Raw genomic sequence first — 21,637 nt, 5'->3', positions numbered from 1 at the left:
ACTCACAGTCATGCAAAAATCCTCATTTTATCATTTTTAGATAATATAACTGGAAATCTAAAACAAGCAATTCACACACAAGGGATCCAAACTACAATGAGTGACACTGTGGGCACAATCCTAATCCCTTCTGTCAGTGCTTTCCAGCATTCACTTAAGGGCAATGCAGCTCTGAGGTCAGGGAACAAACATTCTGCTGCTTTGAGGAGGACTCCGTGAGTGACACCCAAACTGCAGGATGCAGCACACGTCCCATTGGCTGGAAAGCACTGACAGAAGGGGTTAGGATTGCGCCCTATATCGGTTCAGGCTACTCAGTGACTGAACTAAGACTGGAAACCAGGTCCTCATCCAGTAGGGTTACCACTGTGCAGTTCTATTAGTTCCAGTTTTCAAAGAGCTGTGATCCAGAGGCGGGTTTTGGCACATTGGGGGCAGAGACTCCTGGGACTTGGCACCTCAGTAGATAGATCTGCATTATTCAACAAAAGACATGCAAGCAAACAAGCAGGTGGCTGTGGTGAGAGGTACAGACCTCGAGCCTTTTCTCTTCGCAGCACAGCTACTACCTTCAGCACTCCTGAAATGGTGGCTGCACTTGACGGTTTCACAAGGGACCACATGCTTTGTATTCAGAAGGTCCCATATTCAGTTTCTAGTTACAGCAGAGAAGAAAAAATTCCTGTCTGCAGTCCTGGAGAACTGCCACAAGTCAGTGGATGCGATCCTAACCAACTTTCCAGTACTGACATAGCTGTGCCAACGTGGCATGCACTGCATCCCACATGAGGAGGCAGTCAAGCCTTGCAGCTCACCTGATCTGACCAGGTGGAAGGCAGCCACCTGTGTTCCCATGTAAGCACTAGGACACCGCAGGCACTTGCAAAGCTGCCCAAGCCTGGAACGCACCAAAGCCGACATCTGTTCTGGAAAGAGGGGCTGCAAATCATGGTCTAAAAGCATGTAGCAGCCAGCCATTCATTTCACAACTGTTTGCAAGAGAAAGTAGTTGAGTAACAGATACGTGTGGTGTGGAAAGGGTTCAGCTGTGACTCGGTGGCTCCAACATGCAATACCCTTTCACTGCCAAACCTGCCACCCAGAAAGTACCTTTAATTGGTTGCAGGCACCTTTCTCACTCCATCAGATCAGGGGTGCATCACCAGTTACATTTCCAGGAGCTGCTAGAGGCCTTTTATCCTCCTGTACACCACAAAGATAGGGACTCAGTTCTGTGATCTCTGCTCCACCCACTAAATTTTATCTTCCTCTCCATCCACTACCTGCCCCCCCCAAAGCAAATCAGACACAGTTTGCAAACTCTCTTTATTGAAGATTCTTTTCTTTTTTCCTTCCAGGTTTTGGTCCACAAATCCAGAGCATGTCCCAACTATGACAACACACAAACTAACTTCATGTCTCTTGTAGCTGGTGTGCAGGGAACTTGAGAGTAATCCTTGTTTCAAAGGTGATGATTGCAAGCCTTGGAATTTTTATGGAAAATAGAATATTTTATTTATATATATATATATATAGCTTGCATGGCTCATGCTGCAAGGATATGAAACTGGAGGGGGAATTTCAAAAGGAAGCATAACACTGCTATGTACACAAGTTTAAACCAGGCATAAAGATGGTGGGGGAAGAAAAACAGAAAGGAGAACTGCTCCCCCACCCCTTTCCATCTCTAATATAGTCACCTCTTAGTCTGAATTATTTGGCTTTTTTTCCAGGTCTATTTTACACCCCTGCTATAACAGGAAGGCAAATAACAGTGGGAATCGCTACACTACAAACTTACATAAAATTTAAACCAGTTTAAGTGCCACGGCTTCCCAAGATTCCTGGTAACTGGCATTTGAAGACAATGCTGGCAATCCACTGTGAAGAGATCCCTCCCCAGACCCTCTCCTGTGGCTGCTGATGAGAAAGAACCACATGCCACCTTTGGTGCCACTGTAGAAACCAAGATGAACCAGAGGGGCGGTATAGAGGTTACAAAGCCTACGCCGAAAGAATGGGGTCAGTCCTGGGGCAATTAAGACAAGTTGCAGCCTGATTATTAATGCAGTCAAGACTGTGCTGCACATTGCTTAAGATACTTGAATCTCCTTCAAGAAAGGGGGACAACCCAAGGTATCCCTCTGTCCCTTTTCCCATTAGTACCTCAAGAGTTCTAACTATGGAGCTGGATGACAAGGGAGCATTAATTCAATTGTGGTGAAATGTGTTCTTGGAAAGCACGCACAAAATGTTACCTTAAAGCACAGCTCACTGAAATAAATTCAACCATTCTCTTTTCTTTATAGAAAAGATAACTCCATACCATTTTTTTGGGTGCAACCTACTAAATTTCATGCAACAAAGAAACCAGTAATTCCATGAGATGAAGAGAAAGGTTTGTTTTTTTTTCTGTATCAAGAGAACCTGTAACTGTCCCCCTGCTGCCTTTCATGAATAAAATCCATCCTCCCCAAAGCCAGCTGTGTAGTTGCTGTTCTGAATGACCACAAGGAGTACACTCTGAATGCTAAGAGCTGACTCCGATTCTAACAGGTCAAGAGGTTAGAAAGGCACTACTGCTCTTTCTGAACACTGAGGGCAGGCCAGACAAACAGTGCAGAAATTTTGTCTATACAAGAAATTGCTGTCCAAAGAGAAAGCTGTTAGGAGCCTGTCGTACCTTCGTAATAAAATAAAAAGCTCGTTATGGGAGCCACTTTGGGTGGCATTAACAGGATATTGTATAAAACATATTTGTATCCTCTAGAAAAATGGGTACAATATACAGTGTGGTTGTGTGTTCACACAGAAATATACAGAAATAAAGCACTTGCACTGGTATAAAAAAATATACACTGCCCGTGAACACCGGCAACAACGTTAAAATGGATACAAAATAATTCCAAAAAACAAGAACAAGTGTACAAAAGGACACGTTTAAATCTACAAAACAATAAAACCAAGACCTTTCATCAGAGTTTCAGCCTCACGTGAAAGAGGACACATGCGCCAAAGACAGGCGGGTCTCTGCAGCCCAGTCTCAAAGCACGTGGTCTGATGGAAGGACAGGCAAAGCCATGTGGGGTTGGGCTGGTGGAACACTCCGGGGTCAACAGGACGAGAGCCTGAGTCTGCTTTTCAGTTCAGTTAGGGCAGGGCATCCTAGCACAAGCCCGTGCTCTGGGATACACTACTCTGGGATAACTGCAGTCTGTTGGCTGCACTACCAAGATATATTTGTATGTCTGGGCTTCGAAGGTACAAGCAGTCACTTAATTACTGCAGTCAGTTAATTACTTACACCCATCCACGTGGCCCCAGGTCCCTCCAGAAAACATACCCAAAACACTCTGCTTAGCTGTGCCTTCCTGCCCCCATCTCTGACCAAGCTTTAGAGAGCTTGTGGACCAGCTCTGTCCGCTGCCTGCCTCAGGGTGCCTGCAGTGGCAAAGGCAACAGGCTGACCCAGCCATCAGCAGAGGCTGCTGGTTTTGCAGACCACTGCATCACCTTTAGCGGGAGCTGAGTAGTGATGGTTCAACTGCAGCTTCTGCTGGAGGTGATCCATTCCCTACAAGCACTGGAACCAATAAAGATAGCCATCACCAGCAGTGGGTGTTGCATGTGGCACCTTTAGACCAGGAACTGAGGAAGATGGTTGTCTAGAGCCTTGCCCCCGTCAGTCATCCTCTCTCACCAGAAACCCTGCAACAAGACCCACACCTAAACCGCCCCTGGTGAAGGGCTCCACTGCCCAGTTACCAACCTCCAGGAAACACCATTTGATGGCAATTTGGGGGGGGGGGGCCCAGTCCCAAATAGGTCTCAACTATGACTAGGGATGACTGGAAAAGAATTCCGCTGGACCTGGGAAGAAACCAGTGCTGTGAATCCTTCCTGAACTGTGGGGAAAAAAAATACAAGAGAGAAACTACCACTCCAAGGGTCCACCCTGCACTCCCCTGCATTCTTCTCCCCCCCGCCTTTAATTTCTACTCATCAAGAAGCATCCAGAGAAAGAGCGGCATGAACCGGAGCAAGTTCAGTCACTTGCTTCCTGGAGAAATATCTTTGCCTGCTTCAGAAGCAAGAGGACGTCAAGATGTTGACGGAAAGGACAAAGAGGTCTTCTCAGCCCTGCTCCACAACAAACCAGCCGTCACTTCGAGTTTCTTAAGAGTTGTAGCATCATCAGGCAAAGTGACAAAAGCAGAAGCCATGAGCTTGAGGCTCCCAAGCTGACCATCTTTGCATTGGACCACCTGGAGCAGAAACCAGCCCACTTGTCTTTTTCCAAAGAATGTTTTGTTGGGTTTGTTGAATGACTGGATGGCGGGTTCCTCCAATACATAGTGACGGTGGCCACAGCCAGCATCTGGGGAACACAGGTTCTCAGTTCAGCCACAAGTTTCAAGGTTCCTCAAAATACTGAACACCACCATCCAAAGTTATCCAGATCTTTGACAGCTATGGGAATGAGAAGCAGGGGCAAAACACTAAGGCCAGCAATGACAGCATCAAGGAAGGTGGTCCATTCTCCACCGTATGGGACACTTTGGAGCATTACAACATTTGGCGGTGGAACTCGAGCGGCAGATGTCCCTCAACATGGCAAATGTCATACCCGTCACACTGCAGAGAAGTCAATCTCTCTTCATTTGGCACTTTGAGTCGGATGCATCACAACCCAGCCACTTTTTGGTCAGTACCTGGCCAGCTCCACATCCAACGCCAGATCTCCACAGTCAAGAGAATCTGGGTGTCCAATTAGTTCTCACCATGGTCCTCTTCCACCCAGGCCACAATTTTCCCCTCCCACCCAGGAATGAGGTCATCATCGTGGAAAACCTACAAGAGGGCAGAGAAACAGATGGCTGTCAGTGACAGGAGGGGGTATCTATTTGTTACCACAAAAGGCCAGAGGCTCGCGAAACAGGCTTCAGCATCTCTCTGAGAACCTCCCAAGGATGTGTCTGGAAGAGTAAAGAGATGGCACAGAGAGGGGATCCCTGTTCAAATTCCAGCATCTGAGCACGGAGATCCCACTTCGAATCCTAGCCAACCACAATCAAACTGGGTGGCCTTGGGCAAGCTTTTGTTCTTTCAGCCTCAACCTCACCCATGTTTGAAAAAAAAGAGATGATCATCATAGTCATTAACCTCATTAGTCTGTTGCAAGCTCATAGATGTGAATCACTCAAAATGCATAGCTGTATAGTATTATCACTAGGAGGAATCAGAGTGCCAGCCCCTCAATAGGGGGGCTGCCATTTATTAAGCAGAAGGGGCTGAGATTGCAACAGACAAGTATGCACAAGGAAGATACAACTAAATACCTCCTCCTTGACTGTACCAAATTCTGGATCCAGGGCCTTGAAGTGGTACCGGTGTGTTCCTTCCCGATCAATAGCTGCTTTGAAGTCCCGCAGTGTCACCTCCCCTAACCTGCAACACATACACATATATGATAGGAGAAACACTGGCCAGACCTGCTACCCCACGGCACAGGCTGGGCTTGGCCTCTTGGGAGCAGCACTTGCACTGTTGCTAGGAGAGAATCTCAGGGTGGTGTAGCTTCTCACCCAGGCCCTCCCTCCCAGAAGAGGGGCCCAGGCAAGAAAGAGCAGGTGGGCTCACCTCTTGGGTATATTGACCATGAAAGGCGTGAGGGATCGATCTGTGAAGTACAGCACTTTGGTGCAGGCACTGCTGCTCATCGCGGGGGTGCTATGAGAATGAGGCAGTTCTGCAGACCGAGAGAAGAAGACAGGCTCAGCCACACCCCAAAGGAAGAGCCCTACCTTCTTCCATCCCACTCCAGGAAAGATGAGAGAGGACTAGAGAAGTGACTCATGAGAGCCCAATTCCTGCAAGGTCCTGAGGAATATCCATGCAAGACACCCACAGAGCCCTGACTGGATCACCAGCAGGATTTTGTGATGTTGCGGAGAAATCAGCAGGACAGAATTACACAGAATCCAGCTCACCTAATGCCTCTCCCACAATGTGGGGATTCCCCCATACTGCCTCTGGGGCTGCTGGCAACAATCCAAGTTGTGAGAAGTCAGGAACTGCTTTTCTCTTGGTGGGCTCAAAGCACAGCTCTTGCTGTATGCCCATCACCCCTGGAATCAGGGCCATGACATGTCAGTTAAGCAGGCAAAACAGGGGATGAAGCTGTGGGCATGCCTGAGCCTTGGGGGTCATGCAGCATGAATACCCACACCCACTGCTGTGAAACAGACACAGCTGGTTATATCACATTGTGCCAGAACAACTAGTAACGAGGCCAACATGAGCAGCCCCCTGCCACCTGGCACTGCAGGTGGGTGATCTTTGGGCATGGACCCAAACTGGGACAGCATCTGTCCTTTTGTAGGTTTGCCAGCCCATATGTCTGGCTTCTTGCCACAAGTTCGAGGAATGCAACATCCTTGTTTTTTAGACAGCACCCTACAGATATGGCAAAGCTGGTGCCAACATGCCATGGAGGAAAACAAGGGGTATATCCTTAAATTAAGAAGGTGCCAAATACTACAAAAAGAACTACAGCATTATATCTATATAACTATAGCGTTCTTTTTGTGGCATCTCAAAAGAAAACATTGGATTGGGGAGCATTAACTGAATGAAGTCCCAACAAGTCAATGCGGGTGTTGGATTTAAAACAAGAAATGCTTGGTTCAGACGCCCACTCCCCACTCAGCTCACAAGGTGACCCTAGGTCACTTAAGGTCCAAGGTCTAACCTGCTCACAGGACTCTTATGAGAGAGCCCTGCTAATTGGGCAGAGACACTTTTTCATTTCATTCTCCCTCTTATATTGAGCAGGGGAAGAGCAACTGTCCCTCTTCACCCCAGCTCAGTGTCTTTTCTAGTGGCTGTTTGCTGGTGTTCCTCTGCATGTTTTTAGACTGTGAGCCCTTTTGGACAGGAACCTATTTAGTTGTTTGGTGTTTTTCTGTAAACTGCATTTGTGAACTTTTTTTGGTTGAAAAGCAGTATACAAATATCCTTAATAACATGGTATTGGCAACCTTCAGTCTCGAAAGACTATGGTATCGGGCTCTGAAAGGTGGTTCTGGCACAGCGTCTAGTGTGGCTGAAAAGGCCAATCCGGGAGTGACAATCCCTTCCACACCGGGAGCAAGTGCAGTCTGTCCCTGGTCTGTCTCCCTGGCTATGGGCCTTCCTTCTTTGCCTCTTAGCCTCAGACTGTTGGCAAAGTGTCTCTTCAAACTGGGAAAGGCCATGCTGCACAGCCTGCCTCCAAGCAGTTAAATTTGCCATCCTAACCTCCTTGGAAAAAATGTTATAAAACAGGCTGTAATACCATGCATGACCGGTAGATGGCAGTACAGCTTTGCAGTAAGTCACTGGGGGAACAACTGCCCCCAGGCAGGCTCCCCAAACACTGGGTAATCTGTGAGAGGAACAGAGGGTGGCAGGAGAAGGAAGCGAGATTCCCGGGAACTTCTGGCTGGAACAAGGGAGGCACTCACTGGAGTTGGGGGGCCAGGAGTCCTGGTACTCGTTGGTCATGTGGCTGGCAGGAGACTTTCCTCGGACCTGTGGAAGGAACCCAGAAGAATGAGAGGCACTCTGCACATGCTTACAGGAACTCTCTTCTTTAGGTTTCTGAGGCACTGCAAACAGGTTCTGGGGCTGAGCTCTTGTTTGCCCCTAAAACCAAGGTGAAGGGCGTCTTGCCCACGAGGAGGAAAAAGGTCTGCAGCTTTTCAGTCCAGGAAAATTCAAGAGGGGCAGACCACGATGAAGGCTACCGAAAAGGAATGGAGAGAACATTTTCTATTTTGCTCCTGAGAACTAGAACTTGAGTTAGCCACGAAATGGATGGGCAGCCAATTCAAGATGGGAACCAGCACAGCCTCCTTCACATGTGTTGGGAGCTCTTGATGTTTGCTGCCACATGGTGTGGGGATGGCCACTGGACCCAGACTGCTCCAAGAGCAGAGTCAGGCAAAGGCACAGTTGAAGAGCACTGAGCCAGGTCGGCTATTTGGAGCCCTGTGTTCAAGGGCACCAGGTCCCTACATGCCAGTTGCTGAGGTGCAACAAAGGAAAAGGTTCTGTGCCCTGGTGCCCTCCTTGCACCTGGCGGGCCACTGTGGGAATGCTGGACTAGAGGGGCTTTTTGACGTGATCCAGCTGCACAAAAAGCCCTGCCACCTGTCTTCTGCTGAGGAGCTTTGGAAAGTGGGCCTGAAGCACTGGTTGCAGGAGCCCCGTGTGCAAACAACTGCCATTTGCTGCCCTTCGTGTTGTAGGAGAGCTGAGGGAGCCTCAGAGAGGCTCTGGGGAAGATGGTGTTTGAGCGACAGGTTCAGGTTTTCCTGTCACATCACTGCTCTGCACAGGAGAGACACCCCAGTCCTCTGACTGAAAGGTCACTGGAAAGAAAAACAACAGATGGGCAGCACTGATTAAAGGGCCTGCCACGAGGGAGACCAAGGGAGGGACCGTGGGCCAAGTGGTCTGTCAAGGGCAGCCACAGGGGATGTGAGGGAGTCAAAGGCCCTGCAGCAATTGCAGCACCAAGTGGCTGCTTCAGGCAGCGTTAGGAGGGAGAAGCTCCAGAAAGGAGCACTCCGGGAGCCTGTCAAAGGACATGTGGCTGGCCAGAGCTGTCATGGGAGCCCAAAGCAGGAGGTGGCACTCAGCGCCAACCACGAACTTGGTCCTCACACAATGCAGTCCAAATGCGCCTGCATATGGAAGCCTCAGGCTGCCTTGCCTAAGCCCCTTCTCTGCCCACCCTCTGCTCCAGCTGGAGATTCCAGGACCTGCTGGGAACCCCTCCTGCCCTTTCCCTCTCTGGTAAACCTGCATGAAGTGGCTGAGCCTCACCCAGCACCTTCATCCACTCTGGCCAGGGGCCCTCAGAAGTCGGCGAGGGCTTGCACAGGCCTCCCACCCTCCTCCTGCAACACTTTCACCCAGTGCTTTTTCTGACTCCAGACAGGCCGAACCAAGCCTGTGCTGGCGCTTGGTAGGTGGAGATCACAACAGAGGGAGAGGGACGCAACGACACCCAACTACGAGGGCAGCGCGTGGCTGTTCTGGGCCTGCATTCTCAGGGAATTCCTGGCAAACTGCTGGAGAGCCACAGAGCAGGACAAGGAGGATGCCGGCAAGGAGAGAAGAGCAGCGCGGCTGCAGCGGCCCTGCACAGGGCCAACCGACAAGTGGCTGCCTGCAGACTGAGCTGGGCAGGAGGGGCCTGACTGCCCACTGTGCAGTGGGGGTAACCGGAACAGCTCCATTCCCGGAAAGCAGCAGCTGAGGATACTCAGCGCATGGGAAGAAAGGTGGGATGACAGCCCTGGGGAGCCGGAAGGGCCCAAAAGGCCACAGAGTTCAGAGACAAGCCTGCCAATCCACCAGCCACACACAGAGAGCCACCCACACAATCCTGATGTCCCAGAAGCAGGAGATCCGCCTAGCCACACACAGCAGTCCACCCCGGCTCTGCAAGCCCCCGCCCCCCCGCTCCCTGGGCTATGTGACTGAGGAAGGCCTCTTACCCTTCTCTCCTGCCTCTTCTGCACCTCCAAGCGGTGCAGCCTCTCCATCAGGCTGGAGATGCCCTGCTCCAGGCTGTCAATGGTGTGGTGCTGGGGGTCATGGCCGCTGAAGCTGTTCCGCAGACTGCGCAGGGCCTCGCGCACCAGCTGCAGGTCATTGGTCTGTCCAAGAGACCAGGGGCAGTCAGAGAGGCAGCTGGGCTTCCCTGGAGCCTCCCCCTCCCACAGCGTCCCAGCTCTGGGAAGGCTTGTTGCCTCTCTGCCTGGGCAGGGGGCTCCCAAAGCCGGGAAGGCGCCATGGCTGAGCCCTCAAGAAAGGAGCAGGAGGAACCCTCACCCCACGGTGTGCTGTGGGCGCAGCTCCTTTTCCCGCCATCTGGACAAAGCCATTACTCTGAGAGCCATGGTTGCTGTAGGCGATCACCTGCTTTGCCAAGAGAAATAAACAGAGGCCTTTCTGTGGCACCCTTTGGCCTTCCACATGGACTGTTCTCATGGAGACTGTGCCTGACCTGAGACTAGGAGGGTCCAGTCTCCTTTGCCATCATTTTCTGTAGAGATGGCCCAAGGCAGAGATACAACAGGAGCACCCATGTGATGCTTATTTACTTTTTAGGGCCTGCCTGAAGCACTGATTGGAGAACCATTTGCAGCAGACTCGGCATTTGACTTGCTAACATGTTGATCGGTCATTCTGTTGTAAACCAGCCACAGATGAGGGACCCAAAACCTCTTGTCTGTGTTCAGTTTATTCTCCCCCCCCCCCAGCAGCCTGCATAGCACAAGGCGACTTAGGAAGCATGCCACTTGGGTGCCACATGTGCCAGCTCTGCAGCCTGCCCCTGCCTCTTCGCCCCACACACCTCCTCGGCATCCTTCTTCATGCACTGGGCCAGCAGGGCTTCTCGGTGCTCCAGCTCGCGCTCCAGGTCCGCCTGCAGAGGCAAGGCACGGGTTGGCAAGCGGCACAGCCAAGAGTGCCAGGTCCAGGGCAGGGACTGGGGAGGAAGGATGCCAGTACCTGCTGGTAGCTGGCCTCAGAGAGCTGCCGCAGCATCTCCTCCATCTTGGCCTGGTGCTGGTGCAGGAGCCGATCCTTCTGGCCCAGCTCCTTCTACAACACAGGGAGAATCGGGGGCGACAGCAGGGGAAAGTCAGGGGCAAAGGTCAGCACAGGCCACTTGCTGCTGCTGCTGCAGAGCTCCTCTGGAGACAAGAGACTGACCTCCAGGTTGCTCTGGATCGCAGGGCTGATCAAAGCACCCCTCCCTACCAAAGCCCTACTGAAAAGACAGCAGGATCCTCTTACTTTATATTCTGCCAGGAGTCTGTTCCTCTCTTCCACCTTCCTCTGGAGATCAACCTGCACAAGTCAACATTTGCAGAGTGAGCCAATTCTGCAGCCCGAACACACAGAGCAACTTGAGAGAGCAGGATCAGCTCTGGGCTGCACCAGGCCCCCGGGGGAGACCCTCTCCAAAAGTCCACGTGTTTGAATTTCCCCTCTCCCCGTCTCCAGCCCCCCTCCCACAATGTGGTTATTTCTGTGCCCACCAACTTACCAGTCCAGACAGATGGGCAAGCAAGAGTGGGCCAGTGGGGAGAGCAGAAGGGCAGGGTGCCAGCATGAATTCCAGCAGCACTTTCCCCCTTTCCCTCTTCCCCACCAGCCAATGGGAGGAGACCATCTCTCCCAACTGGCAGCAGGGCTCCTGCTTGGGAGAAGCGTCCCCACCCCAGTGGCCAATGGGGAAGAGAGAGATCCTGGCAGCCAATGGGTGGGGGAGTGTTACTCCCCGCTGAAAGGAAGAACTCTCACCCCTGCTGCCAACTGGCAGAGGAAGACGTGCTGTTGCTTCTTCTACCCCATGCCAACGGCCAGCAATGGACCATCCCAGGATGGATGCCAGGGGATCACCCCTGGGAGTTAATTCCACAGTCTGGACACTGCCAGATAGAAGGCTTTGCAGCAGCTCTTTCCCCTACAGCCTTGCTGCTTCTCGCCCTGCAGCTCTCCTGGGCCTGTCCATGAATCACCATCTATCTCCTACAGTGCCCCCATCCCATGACCTCCGGCCCCTGCAGAAGCAGCCTCAGGAAGCTGGTCTTCAGCACCAAGCAACACACTCACGTTTTGGCTGTGCAGCTCTTCCTTGTCCATGTTCACTCTCAGCAGCTCTTGCTTTATCTGAAGGATCAGAGCATCCTGCTGGGTCAACCGCTGCTGCAAAGCATCCTGGGAAAACAGGAGACCCACCTTAAAGAACCTGCACTTTCCAAAGGGAGGGCGTTGGCACCAATCTTGGCACCACCACTGATAAGGTCTTGTCACTTGTACCCACCCCATTTGATCTTCCACCTCTGAAGCTGACCTTAAGTGCCAGGCAGGTTCATGTAGGAACAGGCGGGTCCAGAAGTGCTCGGGTCCCAAGACATTGAGGGCTTCGTACGCAAGTGCAGGCACTTGAAATTGTGCCCAGAAACAAACAAGCAACGAATGAAGATGAAATCAGACTTAAAGTATCTGCTTTGAGCTTTGGGCAATAACTGGGCAGCAACACTTTGGACCAAATGAACTTTCCAAACTGCTTTGAAAGGCCTGCCCACACAGAGAGTATCACAGTCCTCTAGCACAGTGATTGCCAACCTTGGGGTCACAAAGCCTCAGTTGTGGCTTACTGTTGAAGACCACTGGACTAGAACATCACCAGGTAGGCATCTGGTGTACCCCTTCAAGTACTAGGAGACTGTGTCCCAGTCCTTCTGAGGTTCTTAGTAATTGTGCTAAAATAGCTTTTGCTAATGCCAGACTTCAGGCTAATTTTTTCTGCTCTCTCTAACAAGAATATGTGGCTACAAGTGAACAGTGCTTGGAGGGCATAATGGGGTAGGGGAGGGGGCAGCAATGGGGGTGGGGGCAGGCAGACAGGGTCCCGGGAGGGGGGCAGAATTGACGGTCCACAGAATTGAGGCTGCAGTCTTCTACTTTATTTATTTATTGGGGAGTAGCACAAAAAATGTTGAAGATCACTGCTCTAGCCTGCCAGTAACTAAGGCAAGGGTTATGGATGGAGGCAGGGGATGGGAAAAAGGCACCCTCTTTAGGGGCCAGCTTCAAACAGTCTAGGGCTGGCTCTGCATCCAGGCCCCTGGGATTTCCCAGCCTTGCTTATTCAGCTTGTTCTTTCAAAACGCTGAAAATCCCAGGACGAAGCCGGCCTCCAATGTTGCAAACGGCTTGCAGAAACACATGTTAATGTCAACTGGGGAACTTGCAAATCAGACACACACCTCCACATTGCACATTCAGCACAAATGCAAATGGCCACTCAAATTGCCTTCATGTTTCTCAGAGCTCCTCTTTGCATTTTAATTTGCCCACCGAAAACAGGCCAACTGGGAAACGGCAAGTAGGGCAGGCAGGCAGGGGAAGGATCTCGATTGAATGCTGCAGCAAGACAGGATTCTTGGGAGGGAGAGAGGCTCCTTATCTTAATAAGAGGCCAGTCCGACAAGGCACACGCTTCATCTCATTCACACATTACGAAACACACTGGTATCCCAAAACACTTTTCTTTGTAATTCCCATCCCCCCCCCATTCAGAAGGGAGAGCGGAGAGGGAGAAACTACACTGTGATGCTATAAACATCAGAATGCAAAAGGAAGGAAGTACAACATTATTTATTCCTTTCCAAGAATATTTATGGGCCACTTTTCACCACAAAGCAGTTACCACAGCCAGAGGAGCAAGAAACAGTTCCCTGTCCCAAAAAGCCTCCCCCATCCACGAGAAACATAAGAGAGACAACAGCAATGGCCACAGGGAGGGGCACTCTGCTTGGGCAGCAACCCTTCCCCTGCTAAAGAACAAGAGAGTCACTGCTTTCAAAGGGACCTCTTTGCCCAGTAAACATGTTCTTTGCAATGTTAGAATCGGCCCCCTGTGAGTGACAGAGCCAGAAGCAAGGCCCAGGTGTCTCCTACCGCACCAAGGAGACATAAGAACAGAAGAAGAACCCTGCTGGATCAGGCCAAGGGCTCAGCTAGTCCAGCTTCCTGCATCACAGTGGTCCACCAGATTCCTCAGGGAGACACAAGACAACAAGAGACCTACATTCTGGTGCCCTCCCTTGCAGCTGGCATTCAGAAGTAGCCTACTTCTAAAATCAGGAGGTTGCACAAACCCATCACAGCTTGTAACTTATGATGGACTTCTCCTCTATAAATAATAATAAATAACTCAGTATTTATATACTGCCTTTCTGGTCATTGGATGACTCCTCTGACTCTATTCAAGGCGGTTTACATAGGCAGGCATTTCTAAATCCCTCAAGGGGATTTTTACAATCATAGAGGTTCTCTCTTTCAAGAACCAACAACATTCCAGAATGGATCTTCCTGGTTTGGTCTCACTTCTGGTCTACAGTTCTCCCACGCAGGCTGGCAAGCAGCTCCGTCTCTCACATGGAGGGCAGCCAAGTCGCTTCTTGCTCACACCAAGAGCAGGTGGAATCACTCAGCTGGGCTTGTCAGCTGCTTCAAGGTCTCACCATTCTCAGCCGTTCAGGGAGCTGCCAGTGTCCTCAAACTGGCGACCTTCTGATGTTATCTTCGGGCTAACAGGGGCTCTACCCTCTAGACCAGACCTCCTGCCCATTAGACATAAGTCTGTCTAATCCCCTTTGAAAGGCATCTAGGCCAGGAGCCATCACCACAACCTGTGGGAAGGAGTTCCCCCATTACATGCTGGGTAAAAAAATATTTTCTTTTGTCTGTTCCAACTCACCTGACACTCAATTTTAGAGACTCAAGGTGCTGACAAGGGATCCCTCTCAGGTTATTTTAATATGTTCTGACTAGACCTGAATGGAGCATGCAGTTTGGTCCTTTGTGACACAAACGAAGGCTTTGAGGAACAGTTTTTTGGAAAAGAACCGGAGGGGGAAGGCTGTCGCTTTGCTTCTCCTTCCCCCAACTCCCCCTAGCCACCGGGCTGAGAAAATGCTCTCCTCTCACCTTGACTCCTTGCAGGTTCCGGGCTTCTTGCTTGTGCTTCTGCAGCCCCTTCTGCAAGTCCAACAAAGTGAGATTAGAGGGACATCTCCGCGGCACCCTCACCTTGGAATCAACGCCACCTTTTGCTCCCTCCCAGGATTAAAAGAGACCCTCTCTTGTGCCTGAAAGTCAAGCAACATTTGAAAGCAGGACCTGTTTTAATGAGCCTGCAGGACCCCAGGAAGAAGAGATCAAGGTCTGTCTTAATGCCCCCCTCCCCCACACCCACTGCTCTTGTCCACATTCGACATTAAATGGCAAACGGGAAACCCGTCAATCCCACAGAATCTTCCCTTTGGCCCAGCACTGAGACTGCGGCTTCCAGCGATCTCCTCCTGGGCTCACAGCCAACTCCTGCACAGGCCCCAAATGAGACAGACATGACAGACTCCCCCCCCCAACCTTGAGTTGCTTTCATCTCCCCATTGAAGCCTGTTTACGTTCAGTCGTGGCTGGAAACCTTAATGATTGCCCTGGATATTGCTCCTCATAGAGTGAAACTCTCCCAAAATAATCAGCCTTCAAGAACGCACAGAAAGGTGAATAAAGCATTCAGCTTACCTCACTTACAGTAAAATCCTACCCGTGTCTACTCAGGAGTAAGCCCCACTGAGTTTAATGGAATTTACTCTCAGGTAAGTGTGTACTGCATTGCAGCCTTTATTTTTTAAAAGGGAAATAATACCAGTACTTAGAGAACCCTGCTGGCTGGACCCAATTTTAAAGTCCTAAAAGGTCTGAAAGAGGAACCAGGAGATTCCAAGGTCCACTTACTCCCACAGAAACCTCCCTGGACATTAAGATCATCAGCATGGGCTCCCCTTCCAAGGCAAAGCAGGTGATCACCAGGGACGGTGCCTTTTCGGTGTTGGTACCTAGATATAGATATCCCTCCCTGTAGAAATTCTCCTAGTGCCAAAGCTGACATCTTTCAGATGCCAGGCTAAGACATTTGTTTTTGGTTCTCAACGTTTTAAATGAGTTTTGGGTCAGCCCTATTGTGCCTTCCCCTTCCCTTCACTATAATACATTGAGGTTCATTGCAAAAAAGTTTGAGAATCTTCGCTCTGGCTGGTGCACCCACCCCTCATGCATCTGTCCCTGCAAACCCACATTGTTGCCCTTTCAGCCTCAACACACTGTCCCCAAACATCAGGGCTTGCTTTAAGCCAAGCGGACCAATTGGTCCCCGTGCCTAAGGGGTCCTCCATGTAGGGTAACACACAGTGGTAATTTTTTTTTCTAAACAAAAAATAAATTCAATGTTTTTCCTGAATCATTTCATAGTCACTAAAACAAGTGGTTTTGTAACTAGTTAGTTTTCAAAGGTTACCTGCACATTTTATTTGTTTACCTGTAGGCTGACATGCATGCAATTTATATTAAAGTGTGCCTAGATCCATTTGGTTCAGTCACTTGCATGCACTTTTTAAGTGCATATTTTGCACTTTCCATTCTACCACAGAGATAGAAAGTCTATAATAAATATCTTTATGGTTCTACAGACCTTGGCTGTGAACCCTGAGGCCCTGCAAAAAGCGTGTCCAATTGGACCCTGCAGCTCCAAAGTCCAGCCCCGCCAAATATAGTTGAATTGTGTCCTGGCAGCTCATAAGCAGGTTCCAAACACACTCTGGGTGCTAGTCACGACTAACTGACCGGCCCTCACCTTCAGCTCCTGATTCTCCTCCATGCTCTGGTCCAGTCGGCTCCGGATTATGATCTGCATGCAAAAACCGTGCAGTTAGCTTGCAGCGCCTGCACACACAATCACACACAGAAACACCCCTGGAATGGGATGGCGATGGGGGAGATGATGCACCAGCTCACCAGCTGCTCTTCTGGACAGGCCTCCTGTTCACAGAGGGCGAAGGAGCTCTCCTGCTTATCCTCCGGCAGCGACCCATGGAGCAGCAAGGCCTGGCAGAAACAACAAAGGCAGAGAGAATTGCCCAGTGGGGCGGCTCCATGGAAACACACCTGGGAGAAATTCAACCCTCCTTCCTGGATCCAGGTGGGATGCATGCCGGGGTATCCGTTTCAACAGTTGGCCATCAGCCACCCAAAGCAGGATTCTACCCTTAGACCATGTTTAAGAACATTTCTAAGGGGAAGGGAAGAGGCCCTTTTGGGTCACATCTGAAAGGGGACCCAGAGGGAACAAAAAGGGAGCCAACTTCAAACACATCAGTTGTTTTATTTTTTCCTTAGTAAATAGCAGCTGCTGGAGGGGGGCTGATCCAGGTCAGAGCCATAGCATAAGGGAAGAGGGATTGCTGCCCCTCCCCCTGAGGTCCTAACCTGGATCACAGCCCACACTGCTGAGGTTTACTAAGAAGGGCCAAATGATGTGTTGGCCACCTCTTGTAATGTCTCAAGCATAACTATTGTACTTTGCGGGGGAGGGAGTTGACTCTGGGATGGCTGCACCACAGGGAATTATCAGGGCTGAGAGGAAGGGTGCCTTTAAGACAGTATTGTGCTGTTAAGGAACTGATGGGATGATCTAAAACAGGGGTGCCCAAACCCTGGCCCTGGGGTCACTTGCAGTCCTCGAGGCCTCTCAATGCGGCCCTCAGGGAACTTCCAGTCTCCAACGAGCCTTTGGCCCTCCAGAGATTTGTTGGAGCCCACACTGCCCTGACGCAACTGCTCTCAGCATGAGGGTGACTGTTTGACCTCTCGTGTGAAATGTGGGTCGAGGGCTCCCTCCACTGCTTGCTGTTTCACACCTGTGATGCAGCAGTGGCAGCAAAGGAAAGGCCAGCCTTGCTTTATGCAAGGTCTTTTATAGGCCTTGAGCTATTGCAAGACCTTCACTCATTCATATAAGTTCATCTTTAATATATTCATTTATGTACTTATGTAAATTTATTCAAATTTAAAATGTAAATCAATTCTTCCCCCCCCCCCCGGCGCCTGACACAGTGTCAGAGAGATGATGTGGCCCTCCTGCCAAAAACTTTGGACACCCCTGATCTAAAAGGACAGGGGCTACAAAAGCACTAACATTTTCTCCTCCCCCCCCCCCGACTAGAAGTTTTTAAGGTTCCACAGAAGAAGAACACTTCTGTTATTTTTTTACAGTGCTTTTAGAACATGCACAGTAGTTCACAAACATTAACTTGTCCTTACAACAACCCTGTAAGAGGAGTCAAACCCACACATCAGGCCAAGCTCCTTGTGAGCTCTATCACAGCGATTCTCATTCAGCCCAAGGGCTGGCAGGAGATTAAGCAGGGAGGCTGCCAGGCAAGGAGAGGTCTTCATCTTTATCTCTCTCGATCCTGCGTTTACTGTAATCTGACTTCAGTCCCAACAAGGGGGCTGGATGTCCAGGCTGCTATTCTGGCAGGGGTGGTCCAGCGAGACCACAGGCCAAGACAGTAGGCTGCATTCTGGGGCAAAGCCCAGGCCACACAGGCCCACTTGTATTCCACCATGCCAAAGCTTGCCCAGCAAGACGCCAGTCAGGAGGAACTGGGAATCTGTTGCCTGCCCGGCTTCCCAAGGGGGTGGCCTGATCCCGGGAACTTCAATCAAGTCCTCCTGATTTGGAGACTTTAACAAGGGAAAAATTGAGTATTCAAATACAATTTCCTGGTCAGTGAGATCAGCTGCTTCCCTGACTTCACCCGGGAGATGAGGGGCAGCAATGCCAAGCAGCTGCCACCCCCAGCACCAGCTGCATCCCTTGGCTCAGAGCATGACAAGCTGGAGAGGGGTGTGCAGGCACTCGCAGGGCAATCGGTTTTCACCACAGCACCAAACAGCCCTGTCTGCCTCCTTCTTAAAAGGCGTTTGTGTCACCTCCTCACTGGCAGCTGCTGCGAACGCCACCCTCCTGCCTGCCCAGCTCGGATGCTGCCTTTGTTGACTAGCGCATAAATATTTACAGTCCAAAACTAGCACAGCTTCCAGGACTGAACACCCTGGTGCTTGACAGAGAGTTAGGGGTCTCTGCCATCATGATGAGGGGGCCTGCTCTCCGAAGTGGGGCAGCCTAGAGGCAGAGGAAGGCGGATCACGGCTCTGTACTGAACTGGCCACAGTGTAGGAAATGAGGACAGATCTCACCGCTCACCCCCAGTGTCTTAAAATCCAACTGGCTTTGAGTCTTTGTGGCTCTGGTCGGCTCCCTGAATCACTGCTAATGTTTCAATTGGCCCTTGAGATCATGGTGTAGCCTCCTGTGTCCTCTGGACTTTTCGGTGTGCTCTTCTCTTAAAGAGGAGACCTGCTGGATCAGGCCAAATGCCCATCTAGTCCAGCTTCCTGTATCTCACAGTGGCCCACCAGGTGCCTCAGGGAGCACACCAGATAACAAGAGACCTGCAAGGCTTCCTGGGAATTGTAGTTAAGAACATCAGAACAGCCCCACTGGATCAGGCCATAGGCCCATCTAGTCCAGCTTCCTGTATCTCACAGCGGCCCACCAAATGCCCCAGGGAGCACACCAGATGACAAGAGACCTGCAAGGCTTCCTGGGAATTGTAGTTAAGAACATCACAACGGCCCCACTGGATCAGGCCAAATGCCCATCTAGTCCAGCTTCCTGGATCTCACAGTGGCCGACCAGGTGCCTCAGGGAGCACACACGACCTTGAAACACCCACATCCTGTTGCCACTCCCTTGCACCTGGCTTTGTGAGGCAGCCTGCTTCTAAAACAATGGGCTGCATAGACCCACTGGCTTTTCTTCCAGAAATCTGTCCAATCTCCTTTCCAAGGCATCTAGGCCAGGTGCCATCACCACATCCTGTGGCAAGTAGTTTTGCAGCCTAATAACTCGTTCCACAGATTAATTACACGCTTTCACTCAGCAAGCAGGTGGTCCAGACATCCTCATCCAAGACCCTGCTTCTGCTGCTAGATCCTCACAGTCTCCCCAGTACTTCGACATTCTGCACCAGAGAAATACAATTCTGCCCGTGGGCAGAAGCCCATCCAATTTGTATTCACACACGTGGTGTGGAACAGAACTCTGCAGCTATCTGGGCCCTGCCTGCTCCTGATGCAACCACAGACGTGATTTCAGCACCAGTCTGGAAGCTGGAAGAGCAGCAAAGGCCACCAATCTCCCTATGGGCTGCCCCACCGTTTTCCAAACAGTCCTGCAGGCCTTGTGCCTAGGCCATCTTATGAGTGACCCTCTCACGAGCAAGACAACTGGGACCAGAGGCATAACTAGGGTGGAGCCTGTGGGACACGTGCTACGCCAAGGGGGTGCACGCGACTGCCCCCAGGTTCCAACCTAGTTACAGACAGGGTGCTGGCAACTTTACACCCCCTGTTCCTTCTCCATCAAAGGGGAGGCTCCACAGCAGAAGGGAGGCTCCACAGGAGAAGGTACAGAGGTGTGAAGCTGCCATGGCAAGCACTCTCTCCTCCAGGAGAACCACAAGCAGCACAAGGCAGTCACTTCTGAATTCTCCCCAGAGGAGGTGGCTGTGGTGGCTTCGCGCCTCCATTCCTTCTCCTTCAAAGGGAAGCCTCCACCAGAGAAGGTACGAGGGTGTGAAGTCACAGTAGTGAAAGTGCTCTCACTCCAGGGAGAGCCCGAAGTGACATCACGATGTCACTGCCCCAGGCCTCAGGGCAAAGTATTCCACCCCTGACTGGGACACCTGCCGACTGAGAGGCAGAGCCAATACCTGCAATCCTGAGATCATCTTCTTGGCTTCTTCCATCTCCTTCTCGAGGTGGTCCTGCTGCTCCAGGAGCTGCTCCTCCCATGAGGTCTCCAGTCTCGCTGCAGGGCACCTGGCCTGCCACTCCGGGGGGAAGGGGGAGCTCGTCTCCTCTGCAAGAGAAACAAGTCTGTGGAACAACCCCAGCCAGGCATACCTGCAGCGCTCTTTCCACTGGGAAGCCCTGGGGCTCTCCTGAGTCCTCACGTCACCATCACATCACACCCAGGATGCTAAGGATACAGACGAAACCTTTGCTAGGCGGAAGCTCATGTGCTGTTTGTCTGCACTGACAGAGAGAATAGGCGGGACTAATCTGAAGGAATGTCTTGCTTCAGTTGCTGCTGACCGGGAGGGGTGCGGAATGGCAGGCACACAGGCTGCTTCACTAACAGAGCTCTGCCCTGTTGCTAGACAAGGGCACTCCTGCGCCCAAATTCGTACAGTCACAAAACTCAGGCCCAACTCCACATCTGCCACTCTGCTTTCCAAGTCTGGAAAGCTTTTCCTTGCTGCCAACTCCCTGACGGCTCCCCTCCTACCCTGATCTTGCCCATCCCATGCAAACTGCAAAAACTCTGGGTAGGCACCGCCTCACCATCTAAAGTGCTTACAGAGATGCCACTTACAATGGTTTATTTGTGGTCATTATTGTTATTCAAAAGTGAGAGCCACTCCAGGTGACTGGGGGGGGCACAAAAAGCTCCAGCCCCCTTTTTCCCAGGCTCGGTTCCAGCTCTGAGCATTAGACATTCAGACGCACCCAGACTGGGGATTTCAGGCTTTTGTGTTAGAGGCTTCCCCTCGCCCCGTTGTGCTTGATTTAAGGACAAAGCCTCTTCCCTGCCCTGTGAATAATGAAAAGGGATCTTCTCTAGCATCTTTTCTTCTCCTTTTCACAGCTTCCACTCAGCGCATCTACCAGAAACGTTGTGTTCCAGTCACTGTACACTGGGGATTTAAACCCAGACAGCCCCTTTCTTGCCCCTCCTCACCTCACACCACCTGTGTGGGCCACCGAATCCTTGCAGCAAGGGAGTCTTGTTTGGGGACTCCCTCAATCCCAGGGCAAGCCACCTGCCCCATCTATCCCTGGGCCAACTCAAGCTTCGGTTTCTCCATGAGACATACCTTGGGGTGCTCTGGACCCAGGAATGCGGCCCTTATGGACGTCATTCTTTGCATACACATCAGAAGAAACAGATTTTTTAAATCAAACCTGCAGTCTTGCTATTGCAGAGAATTCAAATGACAAACATGGGGGAAAAAGAACCCACATAACTTGTGCCACGGGTGTAAAAGCAGCTGAAACCATTTTGGGGTGGCCAGGAATCTAAATCCAT

The 21,637-nt window shown here is 51.1% G+C and overlaps 1 protein-coding gene across 2 annotated transcripts; it reads right to left on the bottom strand.

Moving 5' to 3' along the window:
• Positions 1 to 1,312: 1,312 nt before the first annotated feature.
• On the bottom strand, positions 1,313 to 16,513 carry LOC136662297 (dixin-like). Of its 2 annotated transcripts, none has more exons than XM_066639464.1 (13): positions 16,435 to 16,513; positions 16,274 to 16,327; positions 14,566 to 14,616; positions 11,680 to 11,784; positions 10,858 to 10,911; positions 10,570 to 10,662; positions 10,412 to 10,483; positions 9,886 to 9,975; positions 9,549 to 9,710; positions 7,506 to 7,572; positions 5,641 to 5,749; positions 5,340 to 5,448; positions 1,313 to 4,851 (listed from the first exon to the last, which is right to left on the bottom strand). In XM_066639464.1, exons 2-13 carry the CDS (start codon positions 16,295 to 16,297, stop codon positions 4,771 to 4,773), a joined length of 1,017 nt encoding a protein of 338 aa, XP_066495561.1. In that variant the 5' UTR covers positions 16,298 to 16,327; positions 16,435 to 16,513; the 3' UTR covers positions 1,313 to 4,770. The 2 variants fall into 2 exon arrangements, with proteins under 2 accessions (XP_066495561.1, XP_066495562.1); XM_066639465.1 differs by having other exon boundaries at positions 9,886 to 9,972.
• Between the last annotated feature and the right edge of the window lie 5,124 nt (positions 16,514 to 21,637).

The sequence above is a fragment of the Tiliqua scincoides genome, chromosome 11, assembly GCF_035046505.1.
Source record: "Tiliqua scincoides isolate rTilSci1 chromosome 11, rTilSci1.hap2, whole genome shotgun sequence".
NCBI classification, from domain to species: domain Eukaryota; kingdom Metazoa; phylum Chordata; class Lepidosauria; order Squamata; family Scincidae; genus Tiliqua; species Tiliqua scincoides.
This window is presented reverse-complemented; position numbering and strand designations above follow the sequence as displayed.

Bases quoted from the DNA above. Each gene is read 5' to 3' on its own strand.
- LOC136662297 (XM_066639464.1), bottom strand. From the start codon at position 16,297: ATGGAGGAGAATCAGGAGCTGAAG. The intron at 9,976-10,411 runs GTGTGTGGGGCG...CTCTTGGCAAAG, and splicing joins TGAAGAAGGATGCCGAGGAG to CAGGTGATCGCCTACAGCAA. The intron at 5,750-7,505 runs GTGAGTGCCTCC...CTCGGTCTGCAG, and splicing joins CTCCTGGCCCCCCAACTCCA to AACTGCCTCATTCTCATAGC.